The sequence below is a fragment of the Pteronotus mesoamericanus genome, unplaced genomic scaffold (genome assembly GCF_021234165.1).
Source record: "Pteronotus mesoamericanus isolate MK-2021 breed Mesoamerican mustached bat unplaced genomic scaffold, CSHL_Meso_final contig_263, whole genome shotgun sequence".
In the NCBI taxonomy this organism is placed as follows: Eukaryota; Metazoa; Chordata; class Mammalia; order Chiroptera; family Mormoopidae; genus Pteronotus; species Pteronotus mesoamericanus.
The window spans coordinates 14,275,656-14,302,552 of NW_026555112.1; the positions used below are offsets into that span (position 1 = coordinate 14,275,656).

General features: G+C 51.2%; 2 protein-coding genes across 2 annotated transcripts; both read right to left on the reverse strand.

The window, feature by feature from the left end:
* Nucleotides 1-885: 885 nt before the first annotated feature.
* LOC129071441 (probable G-protein coupled receptor 162) lies at nucleotides 886-6,533 on the reverse strand. Its single transcript, XM_054574753.1, is given in 8 exon segments — nucleotides 886-1,316; nucleotides 1,318-1,350; nucleotides 1,352-1,606; nucleotides 1,913-2,064; nucleotides 2,687-2,876; nucleotides 3,554-3,763; nucleotides 3,765-4,858; nucleotides 6,455-6,533. Coding segments are annotated over 7 exon segments (1,746 nt in total). The 5' UTR covers nucleotides 4,422-4,858; nucleotides 6,455-6,533; the 3' UTR covers nucleotides 886-1,067.
* Nucleotides 6,534-8,071: 1,538 nt separating this feature from the next.
* Nucleotides 8,072-25,941, reverse strand: LOC129071444 (T-cell surface glycoprotein CD4-like). The gene is made up of 10 exons (XM_054574756.1): nucleotides 25,793-25,941; nucleotides 21,181-21,289; nucleotides 20,876-21,049; nucleotides 13,618-13,779; nucleotides 12,930-13,175; nucleotides 11,317-11,652; nucleotides 10,344-10,544; nucleotides 9,656-9,780; nucleotides 9,286-9,353; nucleotides 8,072-8,937 (listed from the first exon to the last, which is right to left on the reverse strand). Exons 2-10 carry the CDS (start codon nucleotides 21,230-21,232, stop codon nucleotides 8,907-8,909), a joined length of 1,395 nt encoding a protein of 464 aa, XP_054430731.1. The 5' UTR covers nucleotides 21,233-21,289; nucleotides 25,793-25,941; the 3' UTR covers nucleotides 8,072-8,906.
* Nucleotides 25,942-26,897: the final 956 nt, after the last annotated feature.

Below are 26,897 nucleotides of genomic sequence, written 5' to 3' on the forward strand. Positions count from 1 at the left end.
AGGAAAGGGGGCAGGGAGAGGGAGGGGAAAGGAAGGAGAGATAGAGAGGAGGGAGGAGATGAAGGGAGAAGGAATGAATGAGCCGAGCCAAAGAGAGCTGATGGGGCTGAGACCCAATCCTGGGAGAGGCCAATGAGTGAGAGAGAGAAGTCAGAGGGAACCTGGCAGAAAGTGGAGAAAGCAGTCCTTAAGACGAGCGGGGTACTGTGGCAGGAGAAACAGACCAAAAAACAAATCATGGTTAGAGAGTAACTGGCCTGAACTGCGGCGGGCCTGGTGCTTTGGAAGACTGCATGAGGAGCCTCCTCGGACCCTTGACGCCAGATCCTGAGGCCCACGGAGTGGGAGTCACTGCTATAGCTGTGTTCCCTGCTCCCCTCCACTCTTGGGGCCAAGAAAAGGAGTGTGGGTGCCTCCCACATGCTCACGCGCCCCCCGCCCCAAACTCCTGGAAAAAAGAGCTTCAGAATGCGACATGGAGGAGGGTAAACTCCAGGCCAGCGACACCACGTCAGGCCCAAACTCTTTCCTGCCCAGTAACTGGGCCCCTAAAGGATTTCCGGGAAGAAGGCATGGGGAACAGGGTCACACTTTAAAACAACCTCCACAGATCTGAACAAAGATCTGTTAGGCCCCAAACCGGTGACTCCAGTGCCCCCCACCATCCCAGCATGAGATGCTCTTATGAGCCTTTCTCTGTGTATGTCTGCAGGTTTAAGTTTGTTTGTCTTTCTCAGTGGGTATTTCTGTGCCTCTGTCCACTGCCCTTGCTCTGTTTTGTCCTCTATAAGCCACTCAACCCCCCCCCCCCCCCCAGCCTATGGCCACATACCCCTTTCCCAACATCATACACTGCACACAGAGATTTCCATGGTAACACTTCAAACTTTAATACATTTTCCTAGGGGTGATGGAAGATGAGTAGGGCATCTGGTAGCTTGGATCGGAGATGGCAGGGGCTCCGGGACCCCAGATACAGCGTCCATCTCCCTGGAGTCTGGAGGCAGCTGCCCTCGGCTCAGGGCCAGAAGGACCCCCTCCTCTGAGTCCAGCAGGCCCACTTGGGCTCACAGGGTCAGCTGGGAGAACATGGGGTTACCTGGACCCCAGGGTCCTCCCCAACCTCTTGCACTTTCCTCACCTCCTGTCAGGGAGCAGCGTCTCCCCACACTTAGCCCCAAGGGAAGTCCAATGGCTCTGCTATCAGGGGACCCTAGGGAGAGTCGGCGGGGTGAGGGACCCAGTGGCCTGGGCCTGCGAGGAGAGGCAGTCGGAGAAGGCAGAGGTGTCTCGTCAATGAAGGTGGTGATCTCCTCCCCGGAAGAAGCCAGGACCCCGTGGGGGCCCCCCCACCTGACCCCAGCACCCCACCCTCCAGGAATTGTCGAAGGCTGGCTAGCCCTCCACCTTCAGCCTCCTCATCCTCCTCATCCTCCAGCCTTTGTCTTGGTCCCAGGTATTCAGGAGGGTCCCCCAGGGCCCGGCTCTGGGCTGGGAGGACCCGGATGTCATCAGAGGATGACCACTTGTGCAGGAAGGAGCCCGGTGTCCGAGGAGTAGAGAAGATGTTGGTCTCATCATGGGACAGACGACGAGACAGAGGGACCTGGGGAGAGGAGCAGTAGACCCTGAGGTGCTGCAGGGACAAAGGAGGTAAAAGCAGGGACCAAAGTGGGGACTCTGCAAGATGGCTCCACCCCCTTAAACTACAAAATACCCTGTGATAGGCAAACCTGAACCTGAGAGTTCTGAAGGGGAGCTTCTCTTGCCATGCCTTTCTTTTCCCCACCCGTTATGTGCCCTGCAGGCGAGGGCTAGGGAGTGGGTGGTTGGGATGGATAACAGAGACTGAAGAAAAGTAATGGTAATGAAGGGACACCCAGAATAGGAGGTATACTCCCTAGTCCCATACCTGTAAGTAGTGAACCCTCTCAAGAGGGGGAAAGAGCATGTGCCTCCCAGGCAGCAGCTTCACCTGGGTGGGGTCCCCTGGTCCTGTGGCCCCATTGGCATCGAAGCGAACTTTGCACACTCGGCCATCTGCATAGTCATCACAGCCCCCATCTAGGTGAGAAAAGAGGCAAAGTGATTACTGGTAAGGAATGCCCACCACTCCCCACTCCCCTTTAAAATCTCCCACCCCCCTTTTTTTATGAAGTTCCTTGGAGAATCTTTCCCTTCCCACTACTCTGTAAGCTCCAAGAAGAAAGTGAGAGTGGTCGGTTGCATTCAATACTGAATCCATAGCGCAGCATACATATACACATACTTACTGAAACAATCATTACCCCTTCACTCCCCCCACCCTCGCAGAAAAAAAACTATTCCTATAGCTGGGGTCCCATTCAGGAAGCTTAGCCTCCCCTTGGTTCCACATCCTTCCTTTATGGTTGTTAGGACTCTGGACTGTTTCTCAGGCGCTCTGCCCATTGGAGGCAGAGCTGGGCAGTGTGGACTTCCAGAGGAGAAGCAATACTCCTTGGAGGGAGCCCTCAGTGCAAAAGGTGGATTTACGTCGTGGCGTTTGGTTAGAGAAAAGGGGACCTGGAGTCAGCCCAGGGGCAGAGCCCGTTCTGTCCAGCAGAGGGCACTCTAGGGCAGCCCGTCCCCACACAGACAAGGGCTGGTAGAACGGGGCAGAAACGGGAGTCGATGCCCAGGAAAAAAGCCCGGTCACTCTTCTGACCGTCGTCGCCATCCTCCTCGGACATGATAGCCACGCACTGCTCCCACACTGTGCGCACGTCTGCGCGGTAGCGCTCGCAGGACCAGATGAAGGAGGGCAGCAGCAGCGTCTGTGCCATGGAGCACCACAGCACAGCCAGCACCATCCACGGGGGAGCCGAGTCCGACTTAAGAGAGAAGAAGCTCACCACCTGGTGGGAGGATGGGGAATGGCGCTCGGTTAGGGCCCAGAGCGCAGGGGGCCCCTTGACCCCAGATCCGATGATACCCTAGTGCAGCTGGTGGACAAGAAGTAGGAAGGGATGGCCCTGATCGCATCGGATTATGACAAAACCAAATTTGGAGGTGGAGACAGAGAAGGGGTTGACTCAGTAGGAGGTCAGGGGAGAGTACTAGCGTGAAGCACTGGGTCCCGAGGGAGAGGAGCAGAAGTACTACAGCAAACCTGAAGACACAAAAATTCAGGAATAGGGACCAGGTGGGGATGCAAAGAGCTGGGGCGGTGGGGTGAGCTCTCTGGGGTTTCCACCCAGGAGTGCTCAGAGACGCTGTGATATCCAGAGGGAATTAGGAAATGGAAAGCGGAGCTAAGCAACTGAATAATAGGTCTGGGGTGCTGAATAGTGGAGCTTTGGGACAGACAATAGAGGATAGGTAGTAGGCTGAACGATAGATGATGGAATTGAGTAGTGGGAACTGGAAAACAGACAATGGAGCTGGGGGTAACGGGAACCGGAAGATGGATGATAGAGACGGAGACCCGCAAATGGAGTGGGGATGGGGAAAAGAGGGGAAGATGGAGTTGGAGGTCAGGTGATTGTGCTGGGGCCTGGTTTGGGAAGAACAGGAGGAGGGACCCCAATCTCACCAAGATGGGCACCCCTGTGAGTGAGTCATAGAGAAAGACGATGGCGCTGACCAAGTTGGTGACCTGCAGGGATGTCTTGGCCGACTCGGAGCCGTCCAGCGAGGACCGCCGCTTCCCTCGGGCATCTTCCACCACAATGGCTGGCACCTCGAAGGCTGGCCGTGTACCCAAGCCCCCTGGCCCACTCCCTTTGGCCCCACCCCCACCCCCCCACTCTCCGGGCCTGCCGAGCCCTCCGGGGCCTGGCCCACAGTGTCTGGTAAAAGGTTATGGCCACACAGACCAGCCCCATGACAATGCCCCCGAGTAGCAAGAGGCTGAAGCAAACGCCAAAGCCGAGGCCAATCTTGGAGACTATGAACTGGCAGCCTCGGGCGTAGTAGCGCTCACCGTTGTTGTGCCAGCCAATGGAGGGCAGTGTGGAGAGGATGAAGCTGACCATCCAGATGCCCATGACAGCATGCAGAGCCTGCTTCTTGGCATTGCTGAGGCGGTAGTTGACAGGCCAACGCACCATCCACATGCGATGGTAGGAGAGTGAGGCAACTGTGAAGCAGGTGGCCAGGGCCAGTGTGTAGTAGGTGGACACAAAGACCTTGCAGATGCTCTCATTCCAGTCATAGTCAGAGGAAGCCTGGCGCCGGAGCTGCACCACAGCAAAGGTGGTGAGGGGCACAGCCGCCATGAGTATGTGTGTGCCGGCCAGGAAGCAGAGCAGCAACTCTAATGGCTTGTGCTTCTGCTGCTTGGCAGAGATGCTGAGGATGATCCAGGCATTGGCCAGCAGGGCCAGGAGCCCACAGGCCAGCCAGGACAACGCGTTTGAGCGCAGGGAGGCCTCCTCTGGCCCCACCCCACCCCGAGCCATCCTATCTTTGGCCCCCCACCCCCTTTGAACTCCTGGGGGTGGGGGCTAGGTCTCACCCAGGAGCCCCGCTCACACACACTCCCATGATGCCCACAGTCCTTGCCTTGTAATGAAGCAGGCAGCCCCTAGGTCCACCCTACTGCTCAGCATTGCCTGACTGACTCAGCTAAGCTCAGGTGTGGAAAGAAGGGGAGGAGATTGGGGGTCAGCAGAGGTGGTCCTTAGCTTCCATATTGGGTAGGACCCTTCCTGAAGTATCCCTGTAGTTGACTGGAGGGACTGACTGGCTGGTTTCGGAACTATGAGGCTGGCTGGGGAGCTCTGGCCCCCATGCTCGGACTTGCAGATCTCTTCGTCTTCTGGTTCCTGCCTGGTCGGTGAGGGATCTTCTGGATGCCACGAGGGGTGTGAGGTTGGGGCTCAGCCACCTGGACAAACTGCAAGGGAAGGTAAGATGTGGAAGGGGGCAGACGAAGTAGGCTGGTCTCCAACTGGCATCTTGCGTTCCCTTTGAAACTATAAAAGTGACTGATTACTAGGGTTCATGGGGTCATTGAGAACATTATCCTGCCTTAAATCAGATGGTGGCTCAAACACCCGACAAGCTAAGAGCCATGCTTTCCAGACCTCCAGGAAAGAAGGTATTCTGACCTCCTGTGTCCTATTCGTTTTCAGCCCTTTTCCTCCCTCTGGCACCTCAGGTTCCTTCTTCTCCCGTCTCCTGTTCAGTGCTACTCAACCCCCATCCTCATGCCCCAGAATCGCTCTTCAGAGCTACTGATGGCAGAGGCATGACTTGTTTCTTCCTGAGGGGTCACAATAAGCGGGGATATGGTGTGCCAGCCCCTCCCCAAACTTCCAGGCTCCCGGGCCGTGGCCTTGGTGTTCGGCCCCATCTCCCCGCACTTGCATGACTGCCATCAGCTCCCCAGGAATCTGGGAAGATGGGAGAATGGAGGCTGGGGCCGAGGGGGGACTAGGGAACCTGAAGGCGGGGAAACGGCTGACATCAGAAGCATCCAGAAATGGAAAGAGGGGGAACTAAGGGGAAGGAGGAGAATTTTCGCAGAAGAGAAATAAAGAGGGGGCAAAGTGATAGTATCTGAAAATAGAAGGAAAAGGCCAGAGACTCCTGGAGAGAAGGCTTCAGAGGGAGCAGGTTTGGAAGGAGGGAGGGAGGCAGGCAGCAGGGAATAAGGAGGCAGAGAAGAGAAGCTCAATGATAAGGTGCTGACTCCCACCAGTAGACCTTGAGTCTTTCCTCCCCTGTCCCAGCCTCAGTTTCCCCCTGATGGGAGGGAAGGTAGTCCTGAATTTCATGACGCTGAGCTTCAGTAAGCCCTGGGGTGGGGGTGGGAGGGCTAAGAGGAAATCAGGTGCAACCCTAAACAGAGTGGAGGCAGGAAGATGGGCAGAACGGTTTTGGGATAAATGGGAGGAAAAATGGGGTACAGCAGTGGGAAGGGTCTGTTTCCTGTGTAAGAGCCCCAGACCCTTGCCCTCCTCCAGAGGTCCTAGTCCACCCCCAACCTTTGTCTTCTCTCTGGAGCCCAGTACACCCTAGTTGCCATGGCAATGGCCAGCCAGAGGGAGGTGGAGAGAATTGGCCGGGAGCGCCTCCCCCACTTTCCTCCCCACCCCACCCCCCGCCCCCAACAACCTCGAACCCCTTCCCACCCACCCCTACCCCGGCCCAGCCGATGGGCTCAGGAAGAAAGAGATGGGGAGTCAGAGAGGGAGGAAGGCAGGAAGGATCTGAAGGACAGAGAGAAGGGCAGAGAAAAATCAGAGGAAGGTGGGAGGGGGGCATCTGGGGGGCTCCAGGGCAGATACGGGGTCCAGCGCTCTTCGCCCCTCGGGGTGAAGGGGTAAGGTTAGGCGGCTCCTCCCTTGTGCCGCCCACCGGGTTCTCCAGGGTAGAAACAGCAGGTGGCTGGGGAGGAGGGGCCGGTCGGAGCGGAGAGGAGGCAGCTGGGGGTGGGGACGGGGGCGAGGGGAGGGGACCGCGGGGGACAGGGCAGGGGTCGGCTTACCTCCGGCTGCGCCCGGCACTGCCATGGAGACAGCACTCCCGACAAGGCCCGCCTGCTCCCGCTCGCCCGCCCTCCTCCGCCCTCCCCCACTCCTGGCCGCTCTCCCTCCCCTCGGTCCCAGCCTCTTGCGCTCAGCCCGCCCGCACTCCGTCTCCGTCCCCCGGGGCTCCCCCAGCCCCTGTCTCCCTGAGTCCGCCTGCCCCTGAGCCCCGCGTTAAGGGCCAGAGGAAAGCTTTTGGGGGGAAGGGGGATGAGTGTAGGGCGGGGAACTGGACGGTGGTGACTTGCAGGAGGAGGGACAAGGAAGGCGCCGAGAGGGAGGGGGCGAGGAAGATGGAGGGGAACCGACTTCATTGGTGAAATGGTTCGTGTCCTACCCCCACCCTATCCCGTTTTCAACATGCACACAAGTTCCAAGAGGCAGCTGGTGGTGTACGGGGACTGAGGAGCTAGCTGTTCCAGGACGAGGAAGCGTGTGTGTGTCACCATGCGTCTGTGTGAGGGCTGTGCCTAGGTGCACCTCAGAGGGGCATGTGCGAGACTCTGAGCAGCGCGGCGCCGGTGCTGAAGCTAGGCTGCTGTGCGGTGAGGACACAGAGGTCTAAAGGGATGCAGGGACACACACACGCACGCACACACCTCCTGGAATACAAACTCACACTCGTGGGGAGACACTCAACGCACACGCACACGTTAGTTTCTCATAGTCCTTGCCCTCCACCACACACACCCCTACAGACTCTCCCCCCCAGTGCCTCACGCAGGCGTGGCTACAAAGTCTTAGCCTCACACACACATGCAGGGCCCTTGGTGGGTAGGTAGGTGGGTAATCAGTCTCCGAAGAATTTTTCCCTCCCCAGAGGATCCTCATCTCCTTCCCGGGGCAAGCCTGGCCACTTCTGCTCTGGGTCTGACTAACCCCACAGATTCTAAGATTCTGGGTCCCCAGAGAAGAGTCCGCACACACATCTCTCTCTCTCTCTCTCTCTCTCTCTCTCTCTCTCTCTCATCCACACACACGCACACACACATGAATAAGAGCATCTTTATAGTAGGTTTATTATCTGTTTTGTCAGCATAGGGGGTTAGGGATTGGAAGTGGGCAGGAATACAAAGCAAGCGATGGGGAGCTCTGGCAGCCATTGGGTGTTCTTCTTGGAAGAGGCAAGCTGGAAAAAAGGGAAAGGGAAAGGGCAGAGGGACTGAACAAGATGATGAGAAAAGAATGGAAGGAGAGGTAGAAGAGGCTAGGGATTCCTGAAAGAACTGGATCGAGAGGAGGAGGAATACTTGTAACCTTAATTACCCTGTGAAGAAGCACACAGGGCAGGGGCCTCCGGCCCAGCACTAGCATCCTTCACAGGAGGTCCTCTCAGGCTCACTCTCAGGCCTGTGTCCCAGCCCCTCCCCTGAGCGAAGTTCACCCTCCGGGAGGTTCTTCACTGGGCCAGTGGTTGGTCACTGGGTGCTCTCCCCCCACAGGGCCTGGGCGCCCAGCCTGGGCTCCCATTAGGAGAGCTGCAGGGTTTGTTCTCTGGTAACAGGATTCTGCCTCCAGCAGAGGACGAAGGAAGGGTTTTAGGCGGGGAGGCTATTCTCCATCTTCCTGGCCTCCCTGAGACGTTATGCTCCTGTGAATCCTAAGGTACACACTGCACATCTGTGACTCGCCAGTGACAGAGATCTGTGTGGTATTTGTTCCTGTGTTCGAGAAACAGAAGTAGAACTAGGGGTCAAGTGGTTTGGGCCAGTCCTGACTCAGCACTTACTAGCTTTGTGACCTTGGGCAATCATATGACCTCTCTGAACTCCATTTCTGGTCTATAAACTGGAGAAGATAATCGTGGTCCTGTCACCACCCACCTCGTAGGATTATTCTAAGATTTAAATATACAAAGCACTTGAAACTGGTTTATAAACTGAGTGTGTTGCTTGGGTAATAAGGAATTGAGTCTGTGCACAAGTGAGAGCCGTGCACATGGGTGTGTGTGGGATGAAACAGTGGCGCAGTCAGGAGCCTTTAGATCTGGATCTGTCCTTGACTGGTTGTGTGACCTTGGACTAGCTCCTGCCCTCTCTGGTCCCAAGTTTCTTTCCTGTAAAATAACAGTCCCGTGCTTCGTGCTTCAGACACCCAGCCTCACACTCCTGGCCAGGCAGGGCTGGTTCTGCATGCTGCCCAGGCATCCCAGTGGGCAGTGAGAGAGAGAGTTGAGAAAAATAATCAAAGAAGGGCTAGGGTTTGACTGGACAGGGAATGAGGAAGCAGCGGTGTGAGTAAGCCTCTGGAAGAGGAGACCCAATAACCAACTGTGGACAAAGAGAGCAGGAGATGCCAGAGGCGCTGGGATCTGCTACATTCATCTGGTCCACAGGTCCAGGAGCCCAACAGGAAACGCAGGGTAGATGGCTGGGGAGGCTGCAGGTGGGAAGCTTTCCCTGGCCCGGAGCCTCAAATGAAATTCCGTGTCTTCTGCAATCGGCTGGAGGATAAAGGAATGAGAGGAGCAAGGCTATTCCTCCCTAGCTCCTTCAAGTTCTAGGACCTCCACGGCTCCCAGACCCCTCTTCTCCACCAGGATGGTGATGGCCTCTGGGTGACAGCTGCCTGCCATGTCCCCCCCACCCCTTAGCCTTCTGCCGGCTTTCTACCTCTTCAGCCATCCCTTCGTACCTCTGTCTCCCCTCCACCACCTCCTTTAGTCCCCATCTCCTCATTTCCACCCCTCCTCCCTCCTTGTCCTCTTCCCTTCCCTCTCTTCTTTCCCTCTCCTGCCCTCCAGCCCTCCCCTTCTCACCACCCCCTCTCTCCCCCTCCCCTAGCTCCTTACTGGGGGCATTGGCAGGTCTTCTTCTCACTGAGGAGTCTCTTGATCTGAGACATCCGCTCTGCCTGGCGCTGTCCGGGAAGAAGGAGGGAAGTTGTGAGGGCCTCTGGCCTCCAGAGGGGAGGAGCCCCTTGAAGGAGGGAGTAGGGAAAGCTGGGAGGGGAGAAGCACATACTGTGGCCTGAGCCATCTGTCCCAGAATTAACTCTCTGCTCCTCCCTGCTTCTCCCTCCCTGGGATCTGGGACAGAGCCCAGTCTGCAGTAAGGGAACTCAGTGGTGGGCAGAGAGAGACAGGGCAGAAGCAAGTCGCATAGACAGGGTACCCTTGTTGCAGTGTGTGTGGAGGGGGCGGTCTGGGGAGACTCACTCACCCTTTGGCGCCAGCACCTGACACAGCAGAAGATGCAGAACCCAGTGAAAATCAGAAAGCCTGTGATCGCCCCCAGCACAATGGCCAGGAGCTTTGGCCAGGCCTGGGTTAATACTGGGGACAAAACTGCAAGAGAGAGAGAGCGGTGTTCAGCTCATTACCTTCCAGCAGGCACAGAGTACTCTGGAGGCCTGAGGAAGGCCTGGCTGCCCAGCTACGCTTCGGCCTGATCCTTGGGCTGGGAGAGCAGGGCAGGGAGCACTGGGATCTCACAGGTCACCAGGGCTGCAGGGGAAAGGCTGGGGAAGGGGTTTTAAGGTTTAGAGACTAAAAGGCACTCTGAGGAGCTAGGAGTAGTGGTCCAGTCTGTGTGCCTTACAAGCACACAAACTCATGCACACACACACAAGTGCTTGTGGCTGGGCTTGGAAAGGAGCCAGGATGGGGGCTCTTGGTCAGGTGGGCCTCATTTCTGGGCTGTAGACCTCAGGGAGGTGGGAACCTGCAAGGCCACAGCTAGGGATCTAGAGTCCAGGATGCCCCACTTCATCGCTCCTGTATCCAGGCACCAGCCACATAAGCCACCTATCTCAGGGGAGACGAGAGGCTGGGACCCTGGGCAGTCTGCACCAGCCCTGGGAAGGTCTGATAGCTGAGGAGGCAGGGGTTTGGGGTTAGGTCTCACTCACTCTCGACCTTGGATTCCAGCAGAACTTTGTCCTTGTCACTCAGTAGACACTGCCAGGTCCCCCCCTCAGGGTTCTGCACCTTCACAAGCTTCTGTTGCTCTACGGATTTTACAGACTGGTTGTTCAGCTTCAAGCTCAGCATCAGCTTGGGGGAGCTGGGCCCCAGCACCTCACAGGTCAGTTCGTCCTGGGACTCAGTCACTGCAGAGGAATGAGAACCTGAAGTTAGGAGCCTGGACCTCTGGGTTCCTAGCACCTCTGTGCTCTAAGGGGAAAGGGTAGAACTATCGAAATGACACTTTACGCGGGTGTTCTTCTTTCAGCATCTCAGAGCACATTTGCATGCAGTTCTAATACAGAAAACACAGCTTTTGAGGTCCAGCAGTCTTGGATTCAAACCCAGACCCACTGCTTACTATCTGTGTGTCCCCGAGCAAGTTGCTTAGCAACCTGAGCCCCAGACAATTATTAAATGCACAAATATTCGTAATGGGGTCTGGCATGGAGGAAGCATCAAGTATTAGACATTATTACTTGTGGAGCTGTTACAGTGATTTAAGGAAACAGGGAAGTGAAGAACTCGGCGTGAAGCCTGACATTATCATCATCACTATCACATTCAGAGCAGACTTTATTATTCTCATTAGGCGAAGACAGACACACAGAGGTGTGGGCTTAGCTAGGTCTACAGAGGATGGGGCAGAGGCAGAACCAGAACCCTGGTTGTCAGCACATGGCCTTTGGGGATTCTCAGTGGGACGTGCCCTAGGCTGGCTCAGAGACATCAGGGAAGATATACGGATTCCAGTGTCAGTGCAAAACCAGCTCCCAAACCAGCGGGAGCTTCATCAACTCCATGAGACAACCAGGGCTTAGGCAACCCTTTGGGAGCCTGTCCTGGCTTAGAAGGAGCCCTGGGTCAGGTCCTTCCACCTCCCACCCCTGCCCTCCTCTTCTCAGCCCAGCTCCTCACTTTTCATCACCACGAGTTTCACTTCCTGATGCAATTGCCCCTGCCCGAGAGACAGGGTCAAATTTCCAGAACCAGCATCCTGAGGCGAGGCCTTGGGCAGGCTGAAGTGGATGGGGAGCGTCTCCTTCACCTGGATCTTCCGGTCTTGGCGCTCCTTCACCACAGACACCTTCTTGTTCTTCAAGGAGAAGGTAACCCAGGACTGAAGGGTGGAAGTTCCCTCCTCCTGCCACTTCAGCTCCCCATTCAGGCTTTCGTCTTCGAAGGTAAGTGGGAATGAGAACACTACTGGCTCCCCAACTTTTGCATAGAATGTGTTAGAGGCCTTCTGGAAAGCTGGAGGCAGGAAGGGAGAGAACCTGGGTTAGAAGGAGATAGAACGGTGAGGGTGTACAGGGTGGGGTAGGCATGCGGCGGGCGCAGCAAAAAGACAGAAGGGGGCCATGTGCATCCAAACCCCCCGCTCGCCATTTCAGGCCTTTAAATTCCCATCTACCTCTTCAATCTACTCTCTCATTTCTCTGCCCCAGCATGTTCCCACAGCAGTGCCTCCTCCCCCCGGAAGCCCTCATAGAACACCCCGGCCAGAGGGGGACCCCTCCCTCTTCAGGATCCTTGGAGCACAGAAGGTATTTGGCCTGCATTAATTAGGTGCTTAGCACCCTTGCTCTGGCTGGAGTGGCTCAGTTGGCTGGGTGTCATCCCCTAAACCAGAAGGTCTGGGGTTTGATTCCCACTCAGGGCACATGCCTGGGTTGTGGGTTCAGTCCCTGGTCAGGGCATGTGCAAGAGGCAACCAATTGATGTTTCCCCCTGGCATCGATGTTCCTCTCTGGCATTGATGTTTCTCTCCCTTTTTCTCTCCCTCCCTTCCTCTCTCTCTCAAATCCATAAGCATGTCCTCAGGTGAAGATAAAAAAACAAAAGTTAGCACTTTCACAGGATAGGAGCAACCATTTACATAGGGCTTATTACGTGCCAGGCACTGTTCTAAGCACCTTACTTGCTACATTCTCACTGTAACACTGCAAGGTGAGCCCTGCTTTCTCAGTGAGCATCATCCCCGTATTACAGAAACCACTGCACAGAGAGGTTCAATAATTTGCCCACGGTTAAGTCAGAGCCAGGATTTGAATTTGAGTCCAGACGCTGCCCTACCTTGTGTCACACAGCGTCTGGGGTAAGACCTACGTTCTGGGCTTTCAGTTGTCCCCGCAGTGGCTAGCTCAGGGTTCTAAAGGGGCAATGCAGGATTTCCTCAGCGCTGGTTAGTGTCCCGGCATAAATGGATTTGCCAGCTTAGTGGGAGTGGGGAGCTGAGGCAGCAAAGAAAACAGATGTCCTTGTTACTTCTCTTTTGGGGCTTCCTCCATGGGTCCTTGGAGTCCCCCACATCCTTACACCCCATGTCCCTTCCTTCCTCCAAGTCCATCAGCCTGAGGAAGAGAGAGCCCCGTGTGTCCCTCACGATAGACTTCAGCTTTAGGGGCGCCTGGCCCTAGCCTCCCTCTGTCCCTAGTATGAGACCGAGCAGCAGAGCAGTCGGAGTTGAGGGAGGGACTGTCAGCCTCTGAGGTAAGGGGTAGTCTGCAGGGGACAGAAGCAACTCTTACCCAACACCAAGATGTTTATGTTGAACACCAGTGAATTCTTGTTCACGGAGACACTGCATGTCCAGGTGCCACTCTCTTGCAACCCCAGCCGGGGCAGAGAGAGGCTCTTGCCTTCACTCTTCTTTTTATTCCCTGGACCTTTCCATTCCACTGAAGGGTTACTGTTAGGGGGGTACTTCAAGGTCAGGGTCAGGCTCTGCCCGGCCAGCAGGCGGATGCTGCTGTAGGTGTCCGAATTGGCATGCACTGTGGAGGGAACAGGCCACCTGTGTCATACACACATGCTATTCCCCAAGGAGAAGGGAAGAAGCCAGGAAACCAAGAGTGTCTCCCATTACCCCTGTCCCAACATCTCTCTTCCAGCCAGCTCCCAGCTGTCCACCCCCAGCCCTAGGTAGGGCTTCCCTCTCCCGTCCTCTTTCCCCCTCCTCTCCTTCTCTTCTCTTCCTTTGTCTCTCCCCCTCTTTTCTATGTCTCCTGCTCTTCTCCTTCTCCCTCTCTAGGTCTCCCCTTCTCCCCTGCACCTGACCCAAGGCGGGCGGAGGGTTTGAGGAGAGGAGGCGGCCAGTCTCACCCGGCTCTGGACTACTGAAGTGCCATCAGCTCAGGCCCTGGCTTGGGTGGAAGGATGGGAGCAGGGAAGGGAGACTGGCGGGAGGTGTCTGTGCCCCAGGCCTGCTCTACTCACATTGAAACACCAGCAATTCCACTTCTATTGTTTCCTTGTTCCCCAATTCACAGACATAACTCCCTGAGTCTGATATCTCAAGAGTACGGATGATCAGAGGAAAGCTTCCTTGGTTCCACAGGGATTTTTTTGAATCGGCACGTTTGTTGATCTTGGAGGTACCTGGGAGAAGTCATATGGAGGTTGGGATATAGTGGAGACACGGTACCCCTGGAAGGCAGGGCCCACAACTCTTCTGATCTGAGCAGCTAACGTCCTGCAGAATCTGCCCTCATCCTAGTCGGAGGACTCCTGACTGGCAAGGACGTCCCATCACATTCAGCTTCCCGGCCAGGACAGCATCTCACTGACCCAAAATAAAGTAACATCGTATTTAGAGAACACCAACTCCTACATGCTAAATACTCTATACATGCATCATCTCAAATAATCTGCACAACAATCCCAAGAAATAGGTACTGTTTTGCTTATTTTGCAGATAGGGAAACTGAGGCTCAGAGAGATTAAGTAGTCGCCCAAAGTCTTACTTACACAATGTCAGCAGGAACATAAACCAGTATGAGTCCTTTGGAACGTGATTTGTAATATCTACCAGAATTCCAAATGCACATACAAAACTAAATGTCCACAAAGAAAGGATAGGTTAAACAAATTACAGTTCACCCATTCGGTGGAATGCTGTCATAGAAACAGGAGGAAGCTCTTTATGTACTGAGATGGAATAATATCTAGGAAACATCATTCACTGAATAAAGCAAGATATTCTATTAAACAGATCACCATTTGTTTAAAAAGTAGAGGGAGATTCCTCTATACACCTATCTGTCTTGTATGTGAACAGATATTTCTAAAAGTAAACATAAGAAAATGGTAAACTTGGTTGCCCCTGGGGGACAGAAGTGAATGCCCTTGAGCCAAGTGTGGCAGGGGAGCTTTTCACTGTATACTCTTTTCTACCTTTTGAATTTTGACTCCAGGAAGGGGTAGAGTGGGATTAAAATTCAGACCTGTTAGATGCTGTTTCTGGGAAGTTCCTCAGACATGGACACGTAGTCTTCTCCAGTCTCTTTTTTAGAATCTAAGAACCATCACCAAGAGGAGGTTCTCTTTAGCTAACCATTTTCCAGGTGCAGTGGCAGCTCCAGAATTCCTGAGGAGGAGGGCTCTCGAAGCTAAATTTACATAGCAAACACACAGTTTTTCACTTGGAATGCACATTTACAGGGATGGGAGGAAGGTGGCACCCCATGCGCACCACCCCTGCCTCCCTGAGCAGTCACAGGCCTTCTCCCTATGTTGGACTTGGCGTGGGAGACTGGATCTGGATGTCGTGTTAGCCGTGCATTCTCCCTTCTCTTCTCTTCCACACCTCGTAGCCCCTTCCCCATGGCTCAGGCTCATCCTCTCCAGGGGATCTTTCCAGAGAACTTGCAGCCCTGGGCCCAAGCCCAGCTTTCCCTCCAGCACTCACCCAACACCCCTTTCTTTCATTTGTCCCTTCAGCTGTTCCTACCCTACTTAGTCTTTCCCTTGGATCTACGCCTTGGTTTAGTTCCTCAGTTTTTCTGAAATCCTCCTGTATTCCTTTCACAATTTACCAGACTTCCTGAAACAGGAGACTTCCCTAGTTCTGCTCCATTTTCCACCTCTTTTGATTCTCTCCTCCGAATCCAAGCACCATTCCCTTTTCTTCATTTTGGACTCTTGTTCTGACATCTACTTTTAGGTGTTACCCCAGACTCTGTCTTGAACCCCTTCTTCATTTCTGTGATATTTTAAATTCTGCTGCCTCCCACCTCAGCTCTGCAGACGACTCCCAGGTTGATAGTCCCACCTCCAACCTTTCTCCTCAGTTCTGGGCCCACATTTCCAGTGGCCCACGGTACAATTTTATCAGATTAGCCTGACATCACCCAAAACTCAGTTGGTTCAAAATGAAATGTATCACCCCTTCCCTCAAATCACTTCCTCGTCTGGACCCATCATGGCCCACCTGCCCGGGCTGTCCCATGGTTGGTGAAAGCCATTGCATGGTGGTGTGAAAGGCCCAAGAGCATGAATGAGCCTGGGATAAGTTCATGGAGGAGACCAGTGTTGAACCAAGTCTTAAAAGAAGTATAGCCAGTGGACTAGAGAGAAGGGGAGCAGTGAGGACATCCGGGAGCAGGGAGAAGCACCTCGAAGCAGTGAGAAAACCACCTGGGGGTGCAGGTCTGCGGCTGGGAAGCTATGGGAAGTGATGCTAGGGATGAATGTTGGGCAGAAGCTTCTAGGCGAGGTCTAGTGGACTAGGGAGGGGTATGTGCAGGGTATTACTTCTTTGGAAGTCTGTTCGGCAACAGGTGAAAGACAAATCAAAGTAGAAGAGCCTGGTTAGTAACAGAGAGAATTGCCAGGTGTGTGGCCTTTGCAAATGGTGCTTTTCCCATGGGAACAAAAAAGACGAAACAGGAAAACACTTCCAAAGGAAGGAATGGCTATAGTCGGTGATGAATAGGAAACCAGGAATTGAAGTAGAAAAAAAAACTTTGACTGTGGAATCAGCAGAGTGATACTGCCTTTGTCAGTGATCAGGAAGTTGGGAAGGGGAGCTGCTCTGCAGGAAACTCTAATTATAGAAAGAGAACAAAAGCATTGACACAAAATCCTTAAGAAAGGAGCCTTGTCTGGTGTGGCTCAGTGGACGGAGTGCTGGTCTAGAAACTGAAAGGTCACCGGTTCAATTCTTAGTCCGCCATGTTCCTGGGTTGCGGGCCAGGTCCCCAGTTGGGGGGCATGTGAGAGGCAACCGATTGACGTTTCTCTCCCTGTCTCCCCCCATTCCCCTCTGTCTAAAAATAAATAAATACAATCTTTAAAAAAATTTTTTTAGAAAGGAGCACATTGTTTCAATGTCACAGGTGATCAAAAAAATGCAAATTAAAATAACAATATTTTTTCAACTGTCAAATTAGCAAAAAGGAAGGAAGGAAAGAAGGGAGGGAGGGAGGGAATAAAGGAAGAAAGAAAGGAAGGATATAATTTAAATAATACTACTCAGTGCTGACAAGGGTGTAGTGAGAGGGGCGGACAGAAACACTCACTAGACTTACTGCAGTTGCATAAAACCTTTCTGGAAGCAGTTGTGTGGTATACAGTAACTGTTTTTAAAAGTTTGTATCCATACTTTCATTTCTAGAACTTTATCCTTAAAGCAATAATTTAAAAATGCAAACCAAAATGTGAGTACAGAAATAATAACTATCGTGTTGTTAATAGGGTACAGCATTAGACAAGAGCCTAATGGCTACATAGCAGAACATGATGGACTGCAGAATGAATTTGATGGAATATTAGGGTAGCACCAAACATGATATTTATAAATAATTTTTAATGAAATGGAAAATATACATAATATACATTTTTAGGGTTGTGTTAAGCTAATCTTTACTCTTTTAAAAATTTATTTATTGATTTGAGAGAGAGAGAGAAACATCAATTTGTTTCTCCATTCATTTATGCATTCATTGGTTGAATCTTGTATGTGCCCTGACCGAGGATTGAACCTGTAACCTGGGCATATCGAGACGATGCTCTAACCAACTGAGCTACCCGGCCAGGGCTAATCTTTACTTTTTAGGTTACTTATTTGAATTAGACAAATTGTACAGACTCAACGCTTCCCTTTTCCCTGGCCTACCCTTCTAATGCCACTTCAAACAACGTGGTGTAGATTCCGCCATGCTTTTTTCTCAGCGCATGCAGACATATATTCACATACACATTGTATTTTTAAATTAAAATGAGAATATATTACATATATAGCTTACTCTTTCCACATAACAAAATATGCTTGACATCCTTCTAAGCATATGTATGTGGAACTTTTCATTCTTTTTGTGGGCCACAGCGTTTTCCTCCACAGTGACTGAAATAGAGCAGTTATTATCTGAAAGTGTTTTATTTTTCTAAGTTGCTCCTTTCCTTTTCCTTTGGCTAGAGAAAACAAGCTCTTGTTGAGGCTTATTTTTGTCGGTGTCCATTGGCCTTTCCAGACTGCCAGCTTCTTCAAGTTCCAGGACTGGGATACACAAGGCAACAAGAAAATTCACCACATGTTGGTCCTCAGGTCCTGAGGCCCCTACCAGTCTGCCTTCTTCTCTGCATCTTTCACAATTTCCTTATGTTAGCCCTGGCTGGTGTGGCTCAGTTGGTCTGGTGTCATCCTGCAAACTGAAAGGTTGCTGGTTCGATTCCTGGTCAGGGCACATGCCTGGGTTGTAGGTTCAGTCTCTGGTCAGGGCATGTACAGAAGGCAACCAATTGTTGTTTCTCACATAGAGGTTTTTCTCCCTTCCCTTCTCCCTCCCCTCCTCTCTCTCTAAAAATCAAAAACTAAAAAAAAAATAAAATTAAAATTTTTATTTTTAAATAATTTAAAAATTAAAATTATGTTCGTTCTATACATAAGAAGGGTTTTCAGTTGTACTTAGTTAGAGGAATAGCAAAAAGCATGTTACTATGGACTGAATTCTATCCCTCCAAAATTTGTATGTCGAAGCTCTAACACTCAATGTGATGGTACTTGGAGGTGGGGCTTTTGGGAGGTAATTATTTATTGTTTATTTTATTTATTTTTGTTTAAAAATAAGCTTTTTAAAACGATTTTATTTATTTACATTTAGAGAGAGGAGAAAGGAAGGAGATAGAGAGGGAGAGAAACATCAATTGGTCACCTTTCCACATGCGCTGACCGGGACTGGCCTGCAACCAAGGCATGTGCCCTGACTGGGAATCGAACTGGCAAACTTTTGCTTTGCTGGATGACACCCAACCAACTAAGCTACACTGGTCAGGACTCACCAGATTACTTTTAAAACTTAGTCTAATAATTTATCATCTCATCATGATATAATGTTACTAGAGAGTAGAATAAAAGTACATACAATAGATTGATAATAGCATCTATGTAAATAATATGTACTATATTTGCCACACTAAACAAAGATTGGAAGAAAATAAATCAAATCTTAACAGAGGATATCTGAAAGTATGCATGTATTTGATTTTCTTTCTTATTCTTTTCTGCATTTGCCAAATAATTTGCGATGAACCTGTAATATTGCTGAAATCTGAAGAAAAAAACAGTAATATCAATCAAATTTGTATAAAGGAAGTAATATATTGGAAGGTGCAAATTTATACAGTCAAATCTTATTATAGGATGTAACTTCAGCAAAATTTGTCTAACAAAAAGATAAAGATCAATCTGACCTGGCCTACCAATTTCACTTCTAGGAATTTATCCTACAAAGACAGCTGCACATGTGTCCAAAGATACGAAGTTTGAGTCACTGCAGAATTGTTTGGCAGCAATAAAATGAAAGTAGCCTAAATGTCTAACATTATGGGATTAGTAAAATAAATTGTGGTATAATTATGCAAAAGAAATATACTGTCACTGAAAAGAAATGACATAGAGATATATACATAGATATATATTGGACCATGGTAGAAATAGATAAATAGATGTAGATGCACATACATATGAATGTAGAAGAATCTTCAAAATATCTGTCTGATTAAAAAGTAAAAACAAAAACAAAAACAAAACAAGGTTAGAACCAGGTATGTGGCTATGGTATGCTCATCACTTGAATGTCTCTTTTGTTTTTTTACTATATTATCTTCCTAGTATCTAGAACATTATTTAGCAATTGTAGACCAGAGAGAGAGACAGAGAAAGAAAGAGGATAAATTGATTATTTAAGACAAGAGGGGACTATATACGCATGGACTTCCACATGCATATTTCATCTTTTGAAGGAAACGCAGAAAGTGATTAAAACAGTTGCTGAGAAAGAAAGCTAAGGAACTGGGGATCACAGGCAGGGGGGGAGATTTATCCTCACTGTATATTATCTGCATGGTTTTAAAATCTTTACCATGTACCTGTATCACTTTTTCAGGTTATTTTAATAACATCAATAACAATAAATAAAGTCCCAACAGAAAGTCAGCTTATTTCAAGCAATGTAGCAGAGTAAAATTCTAGGACAGAAAAATTGCTTGCAGAATTTCTGGGAGTTGTGGTCCTGAGCTCTCTCCAAGAGTGTGAATTACATAGTGGGCACTAGGGACCCAAAGTCCAGAGGAGGACGCAGGGGAGTTTGGTCATAGGGGCCTCTCGAAGCAGCTGTTTGACAGAGCGGCCGTGGCAGGCAAGGAGCAGCTAATCTAGGTAACCTGCTGATTTCCGCTTTGTTTTTCTCAGAAAGAGATCAGGAATTGGGGAGTTTGTTAATTTTAGGGAATGGCTTTTTCTTTGTGTTCAGACCTGGAGGGTGGACATGGGTGTCTGAATCATGACTCTGGGAGTCCAGCAAGAACCTCCTTGTCAGAGAAGGATTTTTTTTCGCACTGGAAGAGAAGATGTCCATTTTCAGCAAAAATGGTTTTCTGTGCACTGTGCCCAATTCAGGTTTGGCTGCACTAAGGATAGATGTCCACAGGAGAGCCTAGGCCTGAAAGTTGGAAGACTAAAGCTCCACCCTGGCTGGTGTGGCTTAGTGGATTGAGTGCTGGTCTGCAAACTGAATGGAAAAGTCACCAGTTCGATTCCCAGTCAGGGCACATGTCTGGGTTGGGGGCCAGGTCTCTACTTGGGTGCATGCAAGAGGCAACTAATCGATGTACTCACATTGATGTTTCTTTCTCCCTCTCTCTCCCTCCCTTCTCTTCTCTCTAAAATAAAATCTTAAAAAAGAAAAGAAAGACCAAAGCTCTAATCCAGTTTTGCCTCTAATTGGATACAAAAGCTCAGGGCAGGGACTTCCTCTCCCTGGGCCTCAGTTTCCTCAATAGTAAAATCAGAGTATTGGACCGGAGCCATATTTTCCGGACTGCAACCATTCACATACCTTATACATGATTTTTGGTCAAATCAACCCGTGTTATTTATGTAACATTTTGAAATAGATTCACTTTTTTTAAATTAAATAACTTCATTTTAAAAGGAAACTTTCTATTGCTACAATAAAGAGAAAGCCAGTATCACCTGACATAAACAGAAAGCAACTGTTAAAAAAAAAGGAAACAAAACAGAAACCAGAAACAAAAACGAAAACTAAAAAAAAAATTATTCTACTTATCACTTAAGGCGAACACTTACACCTGAGTCCCTGTCAGCCTGAATCCTCTGGGGAGCCCACAGTTTTCCAGGAGGAGACCACTGACACCAGCAGGGCTTGACCCACCGCCGGGAGATAGGCCACCCTACCTTTAAACAGGCCTGTACTCCCGGAGTAGCTTCCCAGAATCCTGCTCCCAGTAGGATCCTTCCAGTTGAAATGTACGTTCTTCTTCTCAGGATTTTTGCAGGGCAGCTCTCCTATGTCTCCTGCCTTACCCAGCACCACTTCTTTCTCCTGAGTGACCTCTGGGAGCAGCAGCACTGGGAGAAAAAGAAGAGGTCAGGCCCCAAGCCAGTCACTGCTCCACCTTGGGCCAACCCCACCTTTGCAATTCTCAATCAGCCCCTCCTCCCAGGCCATCTGCACCCACGCCCCAAATCTGAACACTCACCCAGTTGCAGCAGCAGGAGCAGCAGGTGCCTAAAAGAGGTTCCCTGGTTCATTGTGCCCTTGCTGAGGGAGGCAGGGACCTGGGCCTTCCCCTGCAGAAGGGGCAGAGCCTGAGAAACATACTAATCGTTAGGTAGCAGGCACTTATTACACCTGGAGCATACTGGGATGTTAGGCAATCTCTCCCTTCAGGAACCTACAGCCAAGCCAGGGACCTGGAGTGCATACCTCTCAGCGGTCACCCACCAATGTGTGCCACACAATACTGCGGCCAGGCCAGGCGCGAGGGCTCTGCCAGCTGGCATCAAGAAAAAAATTTATGGAGAAAGTGGCAAATTGGTGGGGACTGAGACCAGGGAGCCAAGCCAGGTCCTGAAGGCCTTTGAATGCTGTGCTGGGGTGCTGGGACATGACCATGGGCCATGGGGGCCAGCAGAGGACTTCCCTAGAGAAGGACACGATTACATTTGCAAAAGGGTTCCCTCGAGCTGCTCTGTGAAAGATGGGTGGGAGGAGGCCAAGCCCAGGAGTCAGGATTTTAACAGGCCCAACACAGAAGACGAGGCCTGAACTCAGGCAAAGGCAGTGAGCATGTGGGAAAAGAGATTGACTTATGGGACAGTTTTGAGGTGAGATTTCCAGGATTTGGGGCCTGATAGAGTGTGAGGGGCCAGGGAGAAGAAGAGGCGAGGGTAAGGCCCTGCTCACTAGCAGACAGACCCTGTAATAACTCCTAGAGAGACAAGCATGAGATGCTGTTTCGGCATTTAGATGAAAGAGCAGGAGCCACTCCCATGAGCTTAGAAGACTCTCACTGGTTGTGGGGAGGAGACTCCAGAATAGTTCTGGACAGACCCTGAGGAAGGGGCAGTATTAGGTTAGAGCAGGGATCCTCAAAGTGTGGTTCCAGAGCAGGAGCAGCAGCAGCAGCAGCAGCAGCAGCAGCAGCAGCAGCAGCAGCAGCGTAGGCACCTGGGAACTTGTCAGAAATGCAAATTCTCGGGCCCTGTCCAAAACCTGCTGAATCAGAAACTGGGGGTGAGTCTAGCAGCCTGCGTTTTCACAAACCTCCAGGTGACTGATGCAAGCTTGAATTTGAAAACCATGAATTGGATGAAAGAAAAGGGGAGGGGCATCCCACCCCAAGGTGTGAGGAGGTGGTGGGGCTGTTTGAGGGGGTTGAGAGTGTGGGGCCGGGCTGGGGCGGGGTGGGGTGGGGGGGTGGGGGGGGCTGGTTCCTACTGATGAAGTTTGGGGGAAGGTTTTTTCAAAGCCCTCTCCCGTCACTCCACCTGCCTGAAAGACAATCACCCAGGGCTTACCGTATGGTAAGGACTTGATAGAATTTTTTTTACCCAGGGAAATGAGAAGATGTCAAGAAGGAAGGCTCAGGAAAGGAAGGAGGCTGGTCACGAGTGCAGTTGTTTACAAGTTAACTTGGGGCAGGGAGGCCTTGTGGGGAAGGCTGGGGTGAGAGCGTGGGGTAGGGGCAGTCTCACATCTGAAGTGGTTCCCACTGTTCCCCCACCCTAGGCTCACTGTGTCTTTGGTGAGCAGAAAGTAGAGGGGTCTCCTATGGGATATCCCTTTCCTGGGGCCCAAATTCAGCGTAGATGGTTCAGGAAGCTTGGACATCTTGACCTTTCCCAAATGGTGGTCATTTTTTCTTCCCTACTCCATGATCCTAGGGTCTGTGCAGACGGCCACCCCCTCCCTCCAGCTCCCTGCATGGCCCCAACCCAGCCCCAGGGCTCAGCTCAGTGCAGGAGGCTATGGGTTTCCAGCTGCTGCTTGCTCTGGTGCCTTGGGTTTCCGCTGCTGCCACCCCAGAGAGCTGGCCTTTGATTCCCACATCCTCAGCCTCCTCAGAGGCGCCTGCCCCAGTACAGTACAGCCCCAGGGTGAAGCTGGGAGGTGCTTGCTGGTCCCCAAGGTCCTGGTGCCTCCCTCAATCTCTCTTTCTCTCTCTCTCCTTCCTTGTTTCTTTGCTTACATCCCTGCATTTCTGTATCTGTGCCTCCCCACGCAGACACATCTTCAGCTCCCTGCGTATGCGTCTCTCTTCCTCTGTGCTTCATCCACCACGAGGCCATTCTGGCTCTCCTGGTTTTGCTTGGAGGGCCCATGCCTCTCCTCCTTTTTCATCTCTTCCTATTCCCTCTGCCACCAAGCTCTCGTTTCTTTTCTTGCCTGTGAACAGGCATCCAGGCCGCGGGCAGGAATGCCGACTTTCAACAAGCTTTGATCTGATGGGAGCCTGCAGAGCACAGCCCGGGGCTGAGGGGCATGGCTGCAGGGTGGGCAGAGGGAAAGGACAGATTCCAAGAAACGCGCAGAGGCCCCAAGGAAAGCCAAAGGTAGGGAGAGGCCCGGAGCAGCTCATTAAAGCCACAGCTACATGCTGCACAATCCATGATCGCACACCAAGCCCAGGGGAGTTCAAACAAGGTGGAGGCAGAGGGAAAGAGATGAAGAAATTCTGAGAGCCAAGGCCCATTCACAGTGCAGTTGAGCAAAAGAGAGAGAACAAGGGAGCAATGAGACCAAAATGGCAACACGCACCACACGCTCAGAGCTCTTGAGGTTCTTGCTGCCCTCACCCTGGCCCCCTGAGATGGGATGGGGAGCGAGGCTGGGGAGAGGAAGAGGGCACAGCCCCACCACAGCAACAGTCTGTGGTCCCACGGGCACTTTTATCTTCCCCCCGTGGCTCCCAGACAGCTCCCTCAAGATCAGCCACGGGATGTGCCCTGACCACACACAGCCCCTCTACTGCTTACTGGCTTCATATAAAGTTCCTAGATACCATGACCCCTCTAAGGGACCCTTGTGGTTCAGAAACTGCAACCTCCACCATCCTCTCCTTTGCCTCAGACGCCTACGTTGGGGGAGACATGCCCTCCCTCCTTCCCTTATCCCCGAAAGGTGCTGAACAGGGCTCAGCCTCAGATCCACACAAACCCAAGCCCCCCTTTGCTTCCTGCCAGCACCCACCCTCATCAAAGTTATTTCATTCAACAAACATGTATTCAGTATCTAAGGCTTTCAATAAACACTTATTCAGGGTCTAAAACGTGCAAGGCCCTTGGTCTACCCAACTCCCTGCGGCCACGTCACCATTATGGCTGGGATTGAGGCCTAAGGTACTGAGAGGTTTCTGTCTAGCACCAGTTGGGCGGGGAGAGTTTTTATTTCAAGGTAGACCTCTTCTGTGTAAGTGCTCCCACAGTGAAAGAGGAAAATCATATGGCAAGTTATCTCTGTCCCTGTCCTCTGGGGCCTCTGTCATCTGAGGTTAAGGGCAGCCATCTTGTAAAAACCACCAGAGTCTCGCACAGCCCAAGAAATTATCTGTCAAAACACAAAAGAGCAGTGACCTCCCCACCAGGTTCTACTCTCAGCCTTGCACTCTTAAATATTTGCCCCGCAAGAGCAGGACATTCAGGAGGAGGTGTTCCACCCAGAACGAAATCTTCGAATCAGCGAGAACGGTGTGTTTCTGTTCAGGAATCTGACCGTACTGAGGAGGCCCCTCTCCCAGAATATACCTCCTGTGGAGGCGAAGCGGAGGCTGCCTTGGGTGCAGCGCTGGAAGGCCGTGGAGATCTTAGGGAAGAAACGGCCTGAGGCTGTGGAGTTGTACGAGGTGTCCCATCTTGAGGGTATTACCTCCTGCGTCCCTCACACCTGACCAAGTCTGCAGCAGGGAGGGGGTCTGCACATCCCTTTTTCACCCCCCAGCCCCCTTCTCCAGAGCAGCTAAGACTCCTAAAGCCAACTCTCTTACAGCCACTTTTTCCAATGACGTATTTACCTAAAAATATGTATCTATCTCTTTGAAAAGATTTCATACGTAAAGCTCAATTTCAACCCTTTGTGAGAATTTTAGCTTTTCCATTTCATTAATCGTTTTAAAGCTAATTAAGGGGGAAGTGCCTTTAGACCTATTGTTCGAAATTCTAAAAAGGCACAGAAGTAGACAAAATGTAAAAATACACATAAGCGGAAAAGACAAGTAACAGAGGCTGCCTCAGTCACATGGCTTATAAAATGCCGTAAATACGATTTCTGGGCTGTAGGGTGACTTCTTAGTGATTGTGTTATTGGGAAAATTGAAAATCGCTAGACTAGATTCCACTTCTTTTTCTCTTTTTCATGCTTTTCCCTTGGTTTCTCCTTTTGATTTATTTTATAGGCCTCCTCCCTCCTTAATATGTATTCTTTCTGTTTCGTTCCCACTCCTCCTTCCCCTTTTCCTTCTCTCCCTACCCTCATCTCCTCCTCTCCCCATGGCTAATTGTCTCCCACTGCCTTTCTTAGCCTGAGGGGGCCTCAAGTCCCCATTTCTTTTCCAATTTTGCAATCCGAGGCAACCACCCCTCAAAGGCATCTCCTGGCCTGGACACTGAGCTAGGCACAGTGGGGAGAGGAGTCTGCCATAGCCCCTGGCCTCTTGGAGCTCCCAGTTCCAGTGGGAGATCGCCGGTGATGAAATGCAAGAGAGGGTGCCAGAGCTGTGGGCAGAGTCCAGCACATTCCAACGCAGCTGCTGCCATGTTCTCCTCCCCTCCCCAGGCCTGCAGAAAGGAATAAGCTGAGTCTGTCCATCTTACCTCTGGGCCTGTGCCTTTTGCCCCGTCTGCGCCTGTGTCTGCTTCTCGGACAGGTGTGCCTCTGTGAGGGCTGCGACCTCTGACACCAGGCGCCCACTGGGGAGACTGCTTGTTACTTCTGCAAAGACGCACTTAATCAAAGAAACAGGAAGCCCGGTCGACGTTCCTTCCTCCACACCCCATACGGTACAGTCCCCAACGTCACCATCTGGGGTTGGGGTCTCCACCCCCTGCCTGTCAGGAAAGATGTTAAAGCGAAAATGCAAAAGTCAAGGGGAAAAGTTAAGTATAACCAGGCTGGAGCCCAGAGTGTCACTGTGCTTCTTGTTGGGTGGCAAGAAATAGGGTCACTGCACTATATTGTTGGGTGGCAAGAAAAACATTGTGTCAGTGACACTGCAGTCTGGCCTGGGCTTCAGGGAAAGAAGTGGGAGGCTAGTGCAGGACCTATGAGAGAAGCTGTGGTAAGACCTCAGGGGCTGCTTGCTCACGGGCCCTGAGGGCACTTGTTCAAGGGTAGGCCCCAGAGACTTGTAGGTGGCCCCCGGTGGCAGAAAGGGCCTGCGGTGTTTATCTCTAGCCCACATCTCTCATGAGCTCCAGATGGGCGTACCCATCCGCTCCCTGGATGTCTCCACCTAGATGTTCACCAGACACAGCAAACTTAATCTGTTCCAAACCAAACTTATCATCTGCACACTATTACCCTCTGGTAACCTCAAAGTAAAGACCTTTCAAAGCGAGAGGCAACAAGTATGTATTTGAGATCAGAAGAATAGCTATTTGAAAAGCATTGATTTTGACAGAAGCCCAAATAGTGTTCTAATCAGGAGGTAAAGACGAGGGGTATTTATAAGAAAGCGAAGGTGAAAAATTAAATCAATGGAAGGAAGGCATTTCTACTGGGGCAGATAACGTAGCATGGTGATGTTTATTCTAAAGCATGCTTTTAATTTTCAGTCCAGAAGCCATCGGTCCAATAACGATAATATCTGCTTTCTTGTTATCCTTGCAAACAGTTGAGATACAATGTTGCTTTAGGGCTGCCTAAAAGTTATTTTTCCCTGTTTTAACATTCCAAAAGTTTGAGGCTAAAACGGGCACA

What these genes read in the sequence shown, in the direction of transcription:
- LOC129071444 (XM_054574756.1), bottom strand. Translation starts at nt 21,232, where the DNA reads ATGAACCAGGGAACCTCTTTTAGGCACCTGCTGCTCCTGCTGCTGCAA. An exon ending in GAGTACAGGCCTGTTTAAAG is followed by an intron (nt 13,780 to 20,875) that starts GTAGGGTGGCCT and finishes GACTTCTCCCAG; the next exon opens with GTACCTCCAAGATCAACAAA. An exon ending in GGAATTGCTGGTGTTTCAAT is followed by an intron (nt 13,176 to 13,617) that starts GTGAGTAGAGCA and finishes TTCCCTCCACAG; the next exon opens with TGCATGCCAATTCGGACACC.